The 15,870-nt window shown below is 39.8% G+C and overlaps 1 protein-coding gene across 4 annotated transcripts in view; it reads left to right on the forward strand.

Moving 5' to 3' along the window:
* Positions 1–15,870, forward strand: part of LOC126263212 (membralin) — a 540,938-nt gene that overhangs the window by 116,135 nt on the left and 408,933 nt on the right. For all 4 annotated transcript variants that reach the window (XM_049960282.1, XM_049960283.1, XM_049960280.1 and 1 more), the window contains exon 7: positions 13,410–13,653. In XM_049960282.1, the coding sequence (XP_049816239.1) occupies positions 13,410–13,653 (244 nt within the window). The remainder of the gene's footprint in view (positions 1–13,409; positions 13,654–15,870) is intronic.

Raw genomic sequence — 15,870 nt, forward strand, 5'->3', positions numbered from 1 at the left:
CATCAGGATAAAGTTGACATTATACCAATTATACTATCAACTACAGGAGTCATACCACACAATATCCACCAGTACATCAACGCAATGCAGCTACATCCAAACATATACATACAACTACAGAAATCCGTAATTATTGATACATGTTCAATTACCCGAAAGTTCCTAAACGCAATGTAACATATACCGTATAGTTAAAAGGAAGTCATGCTTGATCAAGGTCCGCGTCACTTTCAATTCGAACCAGACCTAAGGTCTGAGAAAGGAATGAAATAATAATAATAATAATAATAATAATAATAATAATAATAATATTAATAATTACTGTTATTATTATTATTTCTTTACTTTCTCAGACGTTAAGTCTGGTTGAGAATGGAAAGTGACGCGGACCTTGATCAAGCGTCACTTCCTATTAACTGTACGGTATGTGTTATATTGCATTTAGGAACTTTCGGGTAATTGAACATGTATCAATAATTACGGATTTCTGTAGTTGTATATATATGTTTGGATGTAGCTGTATTGCATTGATGTACTGGTGGATATTGTGTGGTATGACTCCTGTAGTTGATAGTATAATTGGTATGATGTCAACTTTATCCTGATGCCACATGTCTTTGACTTCCTCAGCCAGTTGGATGTATTTTTCAATTTTTTCTCCTGTTTTCTTTTGTATATTTGTTGTATTTGGTATGGATATTTCGATTAGTTGTGTTAATTTCTTCTTTTTATTGGTGAGTATGATGTCAGGTTTGTTATGTGGTGTTGTTTTATCTGTTATAATGGTTCTGTTCCAGTATAATTTGTATTCATCATTCTCCAGTACATTTTGTGGTGCATACTTGTATGTAGGAACTTGTTGTTTTAAAAGTTTATGTTGTAAGGCAAGCTGTTGATGTATTATTTTTGCGACATTGTCATGTCTTCTGGGGTATTCTGTATTTGCTAGTATTGTACATCCGCTTGTGATGTGATCTACTGTTTCTATTTGTTGTTTACAAAGTCTGCATTTATCTGTTGTGGTATTGGGATCTTTAATAATATGCTTGCTGTAATACCTGGTGTTTATTGTTTGATCCTGTATTGCAATCATGAATCCTTCTGTCTCACTGTATATATTGCCTTTTCTTAGCCATGTGTTGGATGCGTCTTGATCGATGTGTGGCTGTGTTAGATGATACGGGTGCTTGCCATGAAGTGTTTTCTTTTTCCAATTTACTTTCTTCGTATCTGTTGATGTTATGTGGTCTAAAGGGTTGTAGAGGTGGTTATGAAATTGTAGTGGTGTAGCCGATGTATTTATATGAGTGATTGCTTTGTGTATTTTGCTAGTTTCTGCTCGTTCTATAAAGAATTTTCTTAAATTGTCTACCTGTCCATAATGTAGATTTTTTATATCGATAAATCCCCTTCCTCCTTCCTTTCTGCTTAGTGTGAATCTTTCTGTTGCTGAATGTATGTGATGTATTCTATATTTGTGGCATTGTGATCGTGTAAGTGTATTGAGTGCTTCTAGGTCTGTGTTACTCCATTTCACTACTCCAAATGAGTAGGTCAATATTGGTATGGCATAAGTATTTATAGCTTTTGTCTTGTTTCTTGCTGTCAATTCTGTTTTCAGTATTTTTGTTAGTCTTTGTCTATATTTTTCTTTTAGTTCTTCTTTAATATTTGTATTATCTATTCCTATTTTTTGTCTGTATCCTAGATATTTATAGGCATCCGTTTTTTCCATCGCTTCTATGCAGTCGCTGTGGTTATCCAATATGTAATCTTCTTGTTTAGTGTGTTTTCCCTTGACTATGCTATTTTTCTTACATTTGTCTGTTCCAAAAGCCATACTTATATCATTGCTGAATACTTCTGTTATCTTTAGTAATTGGTTGAGTTGTTGATTTGTTGCTGCCAGTAGTTTTAGATCATCCATGTATAGCAAATGTGTGATTTTGTGTGGGTATGTTCCAGTAATATTGTATCCATAATTTGTATTATTTAGCATGTTGGATAGTGGGTTCAGAGCAAGGCAGAACCAGAAAGGACTTAATGAGTCTCCTTGGTATATTCCACGCTTAATCTGTATTGGCTGTGATGTGATATTATTTGAATTTGTTTGGATATTAAGTGTGGTTTTCCAATTTTTCATTACTATGTTTAGGAACTGTATCAATTTAGGATCTACTTTGTATATTTCCAATATTTGTAGTAACCATGAGTGGGGTACACTATCAAAAGCTTTTTGGTAATCAATGTATGCGTAGTGTAGCGACCTTTGTTTAGTTTTAGCTTGATATGTCACCTCTGCATCTATTATCAGTTGCTCTTTACATCCTCGTGCTCCTTTGCAACAGCCTTTTTGCTCTTCATTTATAATTTTGTTCTGTGTTGTATGTGTAATTAATTTCTGTTTAATGATTGAAGTTAATATTTTGTATATTGTTGGTAGGCATGTTATGGGGCGATATTTAGCTGGGTTCGCTGTGTCTGCTTGATCTTTAGGTTTCAGATAAGTTATTCCATGTGTAAGTGTATCAGGGAATGTGTATGGGTCTGCAATGTAACTGTTAAATAATTTAGTTAGATGTGAATGTGTTGAGGTGAACTTCTTTAACCAGAAATTTGCTATTTTATCATTTCCAGGGGCTTTCCAATTGTGAGTAGAATTAATTGCTTGGGTGACTTCATGTTGCAAAATTATCACTTCAGGCATTTGTGGTATCATCTTGTATGTGTCTGTTTCTGCTTGTATCCACCGTGCATGCCTGTTATGTTGTACCGGGTTTGACCATATGTTGCTCCAGAAGTGTTCCATGTCTGTTATGTTTGGTGGATTGTTTATTTTAATGTGTGTGTTATCTATTGTCTGGTAAAATTTCTTTTGGTTTGTGTTGAATGTTTGGTTTTGTTTCCTTCTATTTTCACTTTTTTTGTATCTTCTGAGTCGTTTGGCTAATGCTTGTAATTTCTGCTTCTTTTCGTCTAATTGCTCTGTCGCTTCTTGTTGTGAGATTTTACCTAACCTTTTTCGTTTTTTTTCCGAGATTTCATTTCTTATAAATTGTGTTAGCTGTCCGATGTCTTTTCTCAGTTTTTCTATTCTGATCTGTAGCCTGTGTTGCCATGCTGGTTTTGTGGTTTTCTTCTGTATGTTGGTTGGTTCTGATCTCTGTCTAGTGTGTATATTTAGTGTAGTGAGTGCTCCTATATAAACCAGTAGTTGTAACTCTTCCATAGTTGTGTTTTCATTTATTTTGTTGTGTATGATTGTGTTGATAGTTTTTATTGTTGTTTCGACTTGTGGGTTATTTGGTGGTCTATGCAAGAATGGTCTAATGTCTGTATTTGTGTCTTTGTATTCTATATATGTTAGCTGAAATTTTTCTTCTATATCTAGCATCTGTGTCACTTCGTGTTCTATTTGTGCTTGTTCTGGTGGCTGTCTTAAGATTTCGTTTTCCTCTGATTGTTTAATTGGTGCGTGTTGTTCTTTGTTTGTTTGCTCTGGGATGTTTGAGTCCATTACTGTATTTTCTTCTTCTTCTGATTGCACATTATTTTGTTCCAGTATTTGTTGTACTTCTTGTTTGATGTTTTCTAATTCTGACTGGGGTATCCTGTTATTTTTGATTATTACACGGATCTGATCAGCTAGTCGTTGTTCTGTTAAAAATTTTAATTCTGGGTATCTGGTAATAAATGTTGTGTATACTTGTGATCTGTATCCAGTTGTGTTGGTTCCTAGGTTTGTTGCTTGGTAATAACAGAACATGAGGTGTCGATTAACTTCATCTGACCATCTCATCCTCTGTCTTTGTTTTCCTTCTAGGGTGGTTGCAGGAAGCATATCCTGCAAAACACCTCTATTTGGATTTAAATCATTTTCCAGTTGGCTAGCAGTGTCGTTACCATTGTGGGCGGGCATAGGGTTCAAGCGTTGTCCCCGACCATGACGGCGCTTGTCCGAGGCTTCTTTAGTTCTGTCCTGAACCAACTAATCACACTAAAAGGGGGGTTAGCCCTATTAGTGGTTTGTTCTTTTCGTCGCCTTTTACGACTGGCAGAACATACCGGAGGCCTATTCTTTTCCCGGGCCTCCACGGGGATTATTATTATTATTATTATTATTATTATTATTATTATTATTATTATTATTATTATTATTATTATGCCTGTGAATGGAAAAGTGCAGACAAGTGCCATGGGTGAGACCCACAACATATATGGGGAGACCCGCAGGTGGAAGTGTTAATCTCTGAGAGACAAATAAGCCAGCTGGGACAGTTTTAACGCTGAGTTTAACCACTGCTGACATCGACATGCACCTCTTGCAGTATCTGTGTGCTCTGTCATCAGCTGCTTGCAGATGCCATGTGTTGTATTCATCCCCGTGCATGTCTCTCTGCGATTTTGGAGTTTCTGGTTACCTGTAGGGTGACTTGCTTGGTGAGTTTTCATTTCCTTCTGTGAGGTTTTGGGGTTCTGTTCCCAGGCTTGTTGTTGACCCACTGTTTGCCCATACAGTATCTTGTCCCGATAGTGTTGTTTAGCAGCATTGTCATACTAATATAGAGGCTAAAGTGATGATAGAGGACATTCTTTTGCTTGTGACGCTTCTATTTTTTTCCCTTCCTTTCATTGTTAATTTTGGAACACCATGGACCTGGAATTTCTGCATTGCTGGCAGGGACAGTTTATACCTACAGGAGCAACAGCCTGGATAACTGAACCAGAATATGGAATTGCTTCATGCCCATGCCACGCAGGTTGCAGGCTATGCACCCGCTGCGCAATTTTCTTCCTCACCCCTCATTTTCTGGTTTCATTTAGTCTATAGAAATGTGGGAAAATCACATGCACTGGTTCTTGCTGCGCTGTTGGGTAAGGTATACCGTATAGCCAGTCGATAAAGCCACCTTCTTGTTGTCCAGCAGTTTGTGATTGAGACGTTGTGCAAACTTTTGAGTCCTCCTCTGAGCCCAAGAAACGTCACTTTGATGAAATCTGTTGGTTGCTTACACAGTATTTCAGACATTAAACCAACATGGTAACAGCACGATTACAGTCTCAGCAGCAGCAGCACCACCACCACAAGTGCCCTGGGCAGTCATGTACGGCTTTGATTTCTGATTTGCAGGGTCTCTCACAGAAGTGTTGTTTTGAGTGTCCAAAATGTGTCACCTTGTACACAGACTTGCTGATTGTGAATGTGATAGTCTGGTTAGCACCTGATCCTGAGGTCCAAATTAGGGCATTGACCTTGCCCGAACCGTCTTTAGCCAACATTGCCAATATTGTGGAACAGCGTGACCTTACGTTGGTGGCGAGAGACATTCTCTCCAACATTTGGCAGGTGTAAATCATAAACCATCCCTGATGCCTGTGTGGTTCCCCAGGTGGCCTTCCCTCTCGCCAAGTCATCGCTTGTTGATGATTTCAGTTCATTGGTGCTGTGGTGCAGCCGGTCTTCACCTGTTTCAAGCTCGGTGGTTTTTCATTGATCGTAGTATCATAATTCTCATCCACAACAACTTTTGGTCTCTGGCATCACTCTCCTACCACTCATTGGGTGAGCCAGTGGTCCTGCCCCAGTTGTCTCCCCATGTTCAATAAGATTGCTCAGATACCCATGTTAATAAGATTGCTCAGATGTGGAAGCCACGTATGGTGTATGCTGTCAAGTAGGCCATTTAGCAGTGAGAGAGTACTTCACGGGAAGAGTCTGACAACATTTTACTTTGTCCCACACACATCTCGCAGAATGATCACGACAAGAAAATTTGAGCAATTAGAGCCAGTACATAGGCTAAACGACAATCATTCTTCCGACACACCTCTTGTGAGTGGAAACGGGGTACCAGTTAGTGGTACCAGAAGTACCCTCTGCCATACATGATCAGTGGCAGAGTATTGGATGGGTGATCAGTTGAATTTCAGGTAGCCATGGGAGCAATGGCCAGCCCTATTAGCTTCAATACGTACAAGCTCTTGGGCTGCTCAGCGTTGTAATGGCCGCTACATCAAGTTGTCATATAATAAGCTGTGTATTCCTTTTAGGGTTCAGTTCTCAGTTTCTGCACATTACAAGAAAGTGGAACAGCAACTGATGTTGTTAGAGGCAATTCCCTGCAGGCACAAAATATTTTTGGATTAAACACTTTTTCTGTTTTTGGTTTTCTTATAGTAGATGTAGTCTGTTTAGTGCCTAAAGTCATTCTTTTTGTATTACCTTCATAACAAGCTATTTGAGAATACCTTGGGTTGGACAGAAAATTTCTTGGTATTTTTAAGCCATTGGTAATTCCTAAAGTTTATCACCCTCCCCATCCCCAATTCTCTTCCCTAAGTGCGACAGTGTAAAGGCAGAGTTGCAGCGCTGGCAGAATCAGGGTGTTGTTTCTAACGATTTGTCAAATCAGTGGGCCACCCCATCGGTGGTGATTCAGATGCCCGATGGTTCAATGCACCTTTGAGGTAATTTTAAACAGACAATAAGTCACAGTGTGTCATGGATTCTTGTCTAGTTCCACAACCGGAGGAGTTGTACGGGCTCTACATGAGAGGAGCATTTACAAAACCTATGTATGATTTTCCAATGTCTGTGGGAGAACAGCTTTCATTGCAGGCTAGAAAAGTGTTTTTTTCTCCTTAAAAGTGCATTTTTTGGGACATGTGCTAAGCAAAGATGACTTAGTTCCTATGGGAATTGCATCAAAACCATTGCCCACTTACAAGTGCCTGAGAACCTAAAGGAGCTTTAGTGTTGTTTTCTTTTTTCTTTACTTTTTTAAAAAAATGCTGACTTTGGCATAGTGTAATTATCCACATTCCAAGTTAGCAGATAGTAATACCACCAGTTACAGAGAGAGACTCACTTTCTCAATAATTATTGCTATGACATTCGTTATTGCTTGACCGCCCAGCATGCAAATGATGATATCTATTACAGCTGCTGGTGGGGCTTGATCTGGAGTTTGCTTGGCCAGAGGCTTTTGTGTTTGCGAATGAAGATACCTTGTAGCAAACCTTGTTGGAGTTTCTGTTGATGGCACAATAGGTCATAAACACCATGACCGCTGACCTGCTTATCCGGAAAGTCGTTTTAGCTGTCCAGGTGGATTGACCAGTGTGTGTTTGCATGAGCGCAGATCTGGTGGGGTGTACATTTTTTCCTCCTCCATGATTGACTCAACATTGTCCAGGGGGTGCTCTTGCTTGATATCTGGTGGGGTGTACATTTTTTTTTCTCCTCCATGAGTGACTCAACATTGTCCAGGGTGTGCTCTTGCTTGCCATGGAGGAACAAAGCTGTTGGTTGTTGCATCCTTGCATACTCTAGCTGCTGCATGTGTTGCACTAAAGTATGATTCATATGAAGGCATTATGTCATGTCTACTGGCTGGTGATGAATTGTTACATCAAACATCTGGTGCGGATTCTAGAATTAATAGAAGTATTTGTCCAATAATTAGCAATGAGATTAAGTTTATTGCTATGGATGGCCCTGTATTGAGGGGCCTATGCACAGAACTAGTCTGTGCCACTGCACCAGGTTTCTTCTTGTCCAGTTCCAGAGCACCCTGGTACAGGGTGCACATTGATTTTGCAGCTTTGTTTTTGGGCAGCGTGTGGTTGTTGACGATCGATGCCTTGTCATGCTTCCCGAAAACAACCAAGTTGTTCTCTGCATCACTGACTGCCACTGTTCGCGTGTTGTCAACCCAAATGAAGTCAGTGTCTTCTCTTCCTGTGAAGGTGCATTGTTGAGTCTCCTGGCTATCTGTTTGGTGATGCCAGTCAGTGGGTGCAGTCCGGTGGAACATTTGCATGGGCACTAGCCACGGGATCTTTGGGATTTGTTGCAAACTGAAGCTCATGCCCCAGATCACCATGGCCTGCCATATTTTGGCCAGCAGAAGGGGCAACAGGGTTGACTGTGACGTTGTTCCAGTGGTGTTCTTCACCATTTATGCTCCCTTTGCACTTACAGCCATCCTTCCTTTGCTTCAGCCTTGGGCCCCAGCGAGGTTCCCTCCTGTGCCTGCTGATGTAGAGCTCATGGATTTTGAGTCCTCCACCACCTGCTCTCTCCTCTCCTCTCACTGGTGAATGTGTCCTCACCTACACCACTGCCAGTGGAACAACTGTTGCATCAGCCTCCACATCCTTCTGCCCCACTGGTGGAAACAGTGGAATTGACCTTTCCTCCTCTGGTGGTGTGTCTGCTGCCCAGGTCTCTGGCATTCTCTCCAAGTCCGCACCAGAGGTTGCAGGCCAAACTAGGCCATTTTCGACCCTTCTGGGCCTTTCCAGGGGGAAAGTATGTATTATGCTTGCCTGTGGACATTGTGATGGAAGCATTTGAGCTGGGGTGAGTTGCACAGATGACTGTTGCAGGCAGCTGCCATCAAGAGCACACATGATGCGTTGTATGGGCAGACCTGCTTACGAAAGTGTTTACCTGCATTCAAAAGTAAGGTGGGCGGGGTAATTCTGACATTGAGTTCAACGCTCATGGTCTTCATCTTGCACCTTGTGCTGCTTCTGTGTGCTCATCATCAGCACCCGCATGCTTTGTGTTGTGTTCAGCCTAGTTTATGTTTTGGTGCAGTTTTGGACTTTCTACTTCGCGGTAGATTGACTCTCGCACAATGAGTTTTCATTTCCTTGTACAGTGTTCTGTTCCTTGGCTTGTTGTTGTGCCACCGCCAGTGTGTACAATATCTGTTGCCAGCAGTGTTGTTTAGTGGCATTGTTACATTGTACAGATACAATAATATTAGTAATAATAACAACAATAATAACAATAGGAGACGTGGTACTGGCAGAAGTAAAGCTGTGAGGATGGGGCGTGAGTCATGCTTGAGTAGCTCAGATGGTAGAGCACTTGCCCACGAAAGACAAAGGTCCCCAGTTCGAGTCTCGGTCCGGCTCGCAGTTTTAATCTGCCAGGAAGTTTCAATAATAATAATAATAATAATAATAATAATAATAATAATAATATTTGTACCAATCACTTGATTTCACTGTAACAGTTGTAAAATTGTCCAGACAATGTTTGTGCTCAGTACCACCAAAGATCCCAGTGATGCAGTATTATTTGTAGATGTAACCTACCATGTGTAGACTGGGATGTCTGTGTAATGCATTTGTTTTATGCCTCCACCTACAACTAAGAGTTCAAAATACCCCTGGAAGTTCCAGCGTACTAGAAACTTGAGGTATCATCAACCGTAATGAGGAAGCCAATAGCTCACCTGAGGAACATGCGAAACCTACACTCTGAGGTACCAGCACCTCATTATTTCTGTTGTTTTCCAACAGTACACAAGAATGGAATACATCTATCAGCAATTATGAATACTATCATTTTGGACAGTGCATTGTGCAAGCACTTGCAGAACTGTTGAATCATTTGTTGAGCACGGTGTTTATTGTTTAACTTGTTAGAGACGTAGAAGACAGATACCTCAATAGGTAAGACTAATTAGCAAGCTTTAATGTAAATTTAATATTTACTCATGTGCCGCTAAGAAATTAAATGTCATTACCAGCGCATTTCATTTCACAGATTGTATGGTGAGACTTCAATAAGGGCTCTCAGACTACCTATTTGCACTAAAACAGACAATATTCTTGAGAAGTCAGTGAGTTTTCCATACAGTATGTGATGTCGCCAGAAGTAATTACCAGTTTGTATGTATGAATGTTTTGCAGAAATAACAGATGGAATCGTGTTTCTAAAGCTTGATTTTTTTCAGGCTGAATCAGTGAAAAACCTTATAGTGTGACAAAATATCAGGGAGGCCCAGGATGAATTTTCATTAGTGTAAATGCCGTCCACAAGGCCATAAAATTCCTCATGGAAATTGAGAAAATTGATTGACATCTCCTTCTATGACACCCCCCCCCCCCACACACACATACACATGCACATATACATACATACACATATCTTATTGATGGCCCAATAGTCTGCCCCAGCTCACTGTATTGACCACAAAACTTAGGCCACAAGTGATCAGAAGCACCTTCCAACTAAAGTACAGCGACTGACAAATGCCTTCAGCGAGAATACCAGTAGGGAGACATGCATGAAGAATGTATCGTGGAAAAATGTAATTGGATAGACAAAAAAGATCTACTCAGCAAGCAGTGGAAGGAGAACACACACACACACACACACACACACACACACACACACACACACATATAAAAGATTTCACTTATGTAAGCTTTCGGAGCCAGTGGTTCCTTCTTGTGACAGAAGGGTTGAAAGACAAGGAAGAGGGGTGAAGGAAAATGACTGGAGAGGATTAGGAAAAGGGATAGGCTTTGTAAAAAGTCACCCAGAGCACTGGGTCAGCAGAGACTTACCACACGGGATGAGAAGGAAGAAGATGAAAGAGTCTTTCCTTCTCGTCCTGTCTGGTAAGTCTCCCCTGCCCGTGGCTTCTAGGTGACTTTTCGAAACTTTACCTCTTTTCCTAAATCTGTCAACCCTTCATCACTCTTCCTTCCCTTTCAACCCTTCTGCCAAAAGGATGAGCCTCTTGTTCTGAAAGCTGCACACATAAAACATTTTTATATATGTGTTCTCCTGCTGCTGCTTAGAGTAGGATAAGTGTCTGGAATTCCTTCCCTATGGGGACATCTCAAGGGAACTACAAACACATTATATCAATCCTTTAACCACCATAAAAGATTAAAGAAATAATTTGTTAGTAGATAGATTTTATAGATGCACGGCATTTGCTATTCCATAATAATGCTAACAACAGAGCTGGTTTTAGATACCTCACTAGTACTGTTGTCATGTTAAATTCCATGGGAATAATTTTACTCCATGATTGCTTTGTAATCCAGGACAGAAAGAGCGTCAGCATTTGTTGTAATATCATCTGTCAGTTTTATTGCAGATATAGATTTTGGCTAACAGTACAGCTGTGGATGTTCATGTAGACTTGACGTAATTATAACAACACATGTTCCAAAATAAGATAGACAGGTACAAGCATTATTCCAACTCTAAATGTGGACTAATGCTTGCACATGCCTAAGTTATATTCGAACATGCGTTGTAATTATATTGAGTCTACGTGACTACCTATAACACACTGATGATAGCTGCACTGTTAGCTGAAATATAGATTTGCAATATGATATGGCAATTGATGCTGACCTGCTTTCTGTCCTGGTACTATCGTGTTGTCCTTGGAGGGGATAGAGTATCTGAAAATTTCAAAATGCTAAATGGTAGCTTCTCAAATAGGAAGTTGATAGTGACTGATGATTTATGAAACAGTTTGGTTGTCATTTAAGGAACTACTTAATAAAATAAATCATTGTTGATCTCTCTCCAAATTGTACTTTCTTAATCACTTTTGAGATTTCAATGATGGATAAATAGCAGCAGTCCTCTTTTCTGCACCAGCTATGGGGAGTTCTTTATTCCATACAGGCAACATGATCATCCCCTTTACTGTGCAATGGTCAGTTACTACAGGGCTGGCTGCTGAAATAACATTCTTTACCTGGTTCCAACATCAGACTGTTTTTGAAACACTATTTCATCAAACTAGCTCTCAAGTGTGTTAATCTTTTGTGTGATTAGATATTGAGAGAAACTAATTACATGATTATAAAACTTCCTGGCAGATTAAAACTGTGTGCCTTACCGAGACTCAAACTCGGGACCTTTGCCTTTCTCAGGCAAGTGCTCTACCATCTGAGCTACTCAAGCACGACTCACGCCCCATCCTCACAGCTTCACTTCTGCCAGTACTTCATCTCCTACTGTCCGAACTTCACAGAAGCTCTCCAGCGAACATTGCAGAACTAGCACACCTGGAAGAAAGGATATTGCGGAGACATTGCTTTGCCACAGCCTGGGGATTGTTTCTGGAATTTTCACTCTGCAGCGAAGTGTGCACTGATATGAAACTTCCTGGCTGATTAAAACTGTGCGCTGGGCCGAGACTTCTGTGAAGTTTGGAAGGCAGAAGATGAGGTAATGGTAGAAGTGATGCTGTGAGGATTAGATGTGAGTCGTGCTTGACTAGTTCAGATGGTAGAGCACGTGCCCGCGAAAGGCAAAGGTCCCGAGTTCGAGTCACGGCTCTGCACACTGTTTTAATCTGCCAAAAGTTTCATATCTGCGCACACTCCACTACAGAGTGAAAATTTCATTCTGGTTATATGATTGTACTTCCAAAAGAATTGGAATAGAGGGTTGTGCAGGATCTTCAGTTGGGGAGGGGGGGGAGGGGATAAATTTTGTGTAACTTGGTGAAATTACTGAAGGTGGCCAATATTGTCTCCACCTTATGATGTAGCCTATGCTTGGCTGGCATGGCTAGATGGTGCTCACTCAGGTGTGCTCGTTTGCACATAGGTTGTGAAGTGAGAGAATGTATGTGTGATGGGCTCTCTTTACTCGGGGCACCACACATCATCCCTTCGTTGTGAAGTAGCTATCCGCTGTGTTTCCACAGCTGTGGGAGGCCATGCACCATTTAGGTTGCAGTTGGCAAATTGTGGAGAATGAGGGCTGCTTCTGTGGCTTTGCCATGTGGATTGCAATACTGGAGAGTCTAAAGATAGCAGTGTTTATGCATTTTGGCCATGAAATGGCTAAAACACCCCTATTAATATGCTGTGGAGAGAACTGATGTCCTCTGCAGAGTGAGCGCATCTGAGCCAGAGTAATAACTGAAGCCACTGAAATTGGAATTAATGATAGTTTTATAAAACAAAATGGGAGCTGTCAAATTAATTCTTAATGGCATCTCATACTAATCACAAGCATGTTCTATCAAGATGCTCATTATAAGGTACAAGGTTAAACCTGACTGATCATAACAGGATGCTCTAACATTTCTGTCCAACCACCTTGGGGTATTCAGTGGTGCGAGGGGGGAAACGTTTTCTCTATCAGGACCTATAAAGGGAATCGTATGGTTAATTGACACTGTTTCACCAGTGTATGTTGACAGGAAAAATTTTGTTGTAACACTACACTTCATCAAATAACTTTTCCAATTGGAAGCAAAGAAATTTTATATTGCCAACTGAAACATTGTCTTGTATTGGAAATTTATGAACATGTGTACCTTAAGAATCTGTTGCCCATAACAAATGCCATTTAACCATTGTATAGTGTTTGTTGTTGATTTCAGATCTAACTCCCTTGATTACTGTAACTCTGTTCCTTCTGATCTAAATGTTGTGGACTTTATTAAAATCCAAGAACCTCTCACTTATTGCAACTCTGGTACTGTACATTTGAAACATAGTTTTAAAATTAAGAGCCTGTGATGGTTGAAAGTTTTCACTGTACATTTTCATATTAGGTAGAGGTGCTTACTTAAAGAACTTCTCTTATTTTTCATTGTATTTTTTTTTATCTTCTTTAGTGTTCCCTGAGGATGAATACATAGTGGAATATTCTCTAGAGTATGGTTTTCTGCGACTTTCTCCTGGAACAAGGCAAAGACTAAATATACCAGTCAAAATTGTTACACTAGATCCAAACAAAGATTCCTGTTTTGGAGATGCATTCAGCCGTTTCATCTTAGATGAATTTTTGGGTTATGATGATTTGCTAATGGCAAGCATCAAGACACTGGCTGAGCAGGAAGACAATAAAGGGTATCTCAGGTATGATATTAACTTAATGTTGCATAAATATCTTCAGTTGTAGGTATCTTTTAATGTAAATAAACTTTTTGTAATAGTTGTCTAGAACCATTTTATCCATCTCCAATTTACATTTCACAGAACTGTGATTTGAAGTTTTATTGGCACATAGAAAAATCATGTATACATATGCAGTAATGGAACAGTTTGCTGGATCCAATCTTGATAATATTGTTTTTGTGCTTGTATTGCTGTGCATGTCAGATCAGTCTTAACTATAGTGCAAAGAAACAAGTTGCTAATACAAGAGCAGGTTTATGTTTCTTTTTCTGTATATGTATGGTTATTGGGAATCGCATTGTGATATGAAAAATAATTATTTGACAGCACGAAAGACAGAAGCAGTCTCACACTAACTGTGGAAAATTCTCCAGCTTGAGGGGCAGGAATATCATCACAATAGAAGAGGGGTAAGAAGAGCAAAGTGTAATGGGGCAGGGTGCTATAGTTGCTATGGAGGGGTGGAATAGCTGCTCTTCTCATTGTCAAGGACTGTAAAAATATCGATTTACGGCTGAGTTGAAAAGTAAAAAGTAGGCTTTTAACACCTAGTAAGAAAGAGAAGAAAGGATGCTGGAAATTTAAAAGTTAGATCTAAAAGTTACATTTTTTAAGTATAAAATGCAAATGTTATTTTAGAGCAGAGTGTTAGTGGAGTGCAAAATAAGATCAATTTTTGAAGGGCAAAACAGTTGAAAACATCCCATAATTGGTGTGAACAGTGAAGGGAATTTTCAAAGAAGTAAAAACTGAACTTTAATCGTGACTCTTGCATTAATAATATATACTTTCAGAGAACTGCTAATGACAGAGAGAATTTCCAGGGTGTGTTTAAAAAGTAGCGTAACAGGCAAACCAAATGAAAGCATACAATGACACTTCAAACACAGTCATATTAACAAAAAAGTGAAACATAGATCAAATATCTTTTTTGTTATTGTAGCTTTCTCTCCATCATTTAACCCTTTGACTGCTGGGGATGTGTAAACTCGTCATGCCTCGTCGTTCCTCTGGCACGCCTGACTTGTATACTTGTGGCCTTGGGTCTTCCCTACAGCGCTAAGGATGTGTTTAGACTTCCTGCGCCACCAGCCTGCCCACTGCTAGGGAAGAGTTTAGGTGCTCTTGAGTCACAGCTACCTGAGCGCTACAGATGTGTATACACGCAGAGCTGTCTTTCTGCTCTGCTCTTCCAGTAGCTGTTCAGTAGTCTGACTGTATAGTTCGAGAGTGCATGTATCTTTGTTTGCTGTGTTCCTGCTATGCAGAATTCAACTTAGGTTCCTGTATTTTCATCAGTTTTCTTGTTTTCTATGTGAGAAATGTCACGTTACAGTGCTTGCACAAATAAAGAAATCCTACTTATGCTCCCTAAGAGAGACAGTGAGTGTGAATTATCTGACATTGCTAACAGTGATGAGTCTTGAATGGAATCTCGAAGCTGTAGTCCTCAGCCCTTTACATTAGAGGGGAGAGCAAGAATTAGAGTCAGCAGTTCTTCTGAATCTGAGGAATCAGAAAGTGCCAGTGAAACGGTTCGGAAAAGAGCGCGCTTAAGTGACACATTTGACTAGAAAGAAACCGATTTCCAGCCGTTAAACCATTATTTTGATGACTCAAGTTCAGGACACAAATGTCAATTAGATACTGACCAAAGCATTCTTTCAATTTTTGTGATTTTTATGTCTCAAGAACTGTTGCAATTTATTGCACGTGAGACAAATCGTTTTTATGTTTATACCAGAGAAAATACTACAGAATCTATGAATTTTCGACTGTCAAAAGTGGAAAGACACTGGATGAGGAAATGTATTGTTTTGTTGCTATTTGCCCTAATGTCGCAAGTTAAGAAGTAAAAATTAAGTGATTATTGATCCAGAGATACACTTTTGAACACACCAGTTTTCAGCGAAATTATGTCCTGAGACCATTTTTGTCTACTTCTGAGAATCTTACACTTCAGTGATAACTCTGCGAGCACTGGAGGTGACAGTCTATTTAAAATTAGGATGATTGTTGACAAAGTTTGTAGGACGTTTCGTAATTCATTTTGCCCACATCACAAGCTTTGTATAGATGAAAGGCTCTTGCTGTTCAAAGCACGATTATCTTTTAAGCAATTTATTCCAACCAACCGAAGTAGATCCGGAATAAAGACATTTGTACTGTGGGACTGTC

This window comes from Schistocerca nitens, chromosome 6 (assembly GCF_023898315.1).
Source record: "Schistocerca nitens isolate TAMUIC-IGC-003100 chromosome 6, iqSchNite1.1, whole genome shotgun sequence".
Classification (NCBI taxonomy): domain Eukaryota; kingdom Metazoa; phylum Arthropoda; class Insecta; order Orthoptera; family Acrididae; genus Schistocerca; species Schistocerca nitens.